The 822-nt window shown below is 55.4% G+C and overlaps 1 protein-coding gene across 1 annotated transcript in view; it reads right to left on the bottom strand.

The window, feature by feature from the left end:
* Nucleotides 1–292: 292 nt before the first annotated feature.
* Nucleotides 293–822, bottom strand: part of LOC111139741 (olfactory receptor 5-like) — a 3,695-nt gene continuing 3,165 nt past the window's right edge. Inside the window, exon 2 of the mRNA XM_022492099.1 lies at nucleotides 293–816. Within this exon, the coding sequence (XP_022347807.1) occupies nucleotides 293–816 (524 nt within the window). The remainder of the gene's footprint in view (nucleotides 817–822) is intronic.

Below are 822 nucleotides of genomic sequence, written 5' to 3' on the forward strand. Positions count from 1 at the left end.
CATCTTTATCCATTTTGTTGCAAATATTTTCTTCCAGGTTTCTCTTTGCCTTTGAGCTTGTGTGTGTGCATTTGGCTGTGATAGTTTTATTGTTTTTTTAAGTTTTTATTCGAATTCCAGTATAGTGAATGGACAGTGTAATAATAGTTTCCGGTGTTCAACAGAGTGATTCAACACTTCCATGCATCACCCGGTACTCATCATGACGAGTGCCCTCCTTTCTCCTCCTCATCTCCTTAACCCTTCCCCACAGCCACCTCCCCTCTGGTGACCGTCATGTGCTCTCTTCAAATCAGGAGCGGGCAAGGTCGGTTCTCGTTGAAGGGACCCAGCGTGAGTGGAGAGTTCTCTGCAGCACCGCGTGCACCTCCCTGTTCCGCAGGCAGTAGATGACGGGGCTGCACATGGGCGTGAGCATCGTGTAGACGACGGACAGCACCTTGTTGAGGTCCGTGGGGCTGATGCGGCTGGGGCGGGTGTACATGAAGAGGATCACGGCGTAGAAGATACCCACCACCACCAGGTGGGAGGCGCAGGTGGAGAGGGCTTTGCGGCGGGCGGCTGCGGACGGCATGTGGAGTACGGTCCTCCCAATGGCCACGTAGGAGGCCAGAGCAACCAGTAACGACCCACAGAAGATGACGATGGCGGAGATGAAGTCCACCAGCTCAGCCAGGGCCACATGGGTGCAGGACAGGTTGAGCAGAGGGGAGACGTCACAGAAGAAGTGGTTGAGGACGTTGGGGCCGCAGTAGGACAGGCTGGCGATGCGTGTCGTCTTGGCCACCGAGACCAGCAGCCCCCCAAGCCATGAAGTCATGG

The sequence above is a fragment of the Enhydra lutris genome, unplaced genomic scaffold (genome assembly GCF_002288905.1).
Source record: "Enhydra lutris kenyoni isolate GAN:26980312 unplaced genomic scaffold, ASM228890v2 scaffoldscaffold114, whole genome shotgun sequence".
Lineage (NCBI taxonomy): Eukaryota > Metazoa > Chordata > Mammalia > Carnivora > Mustelidae > Enhydra > Enhydra lutris.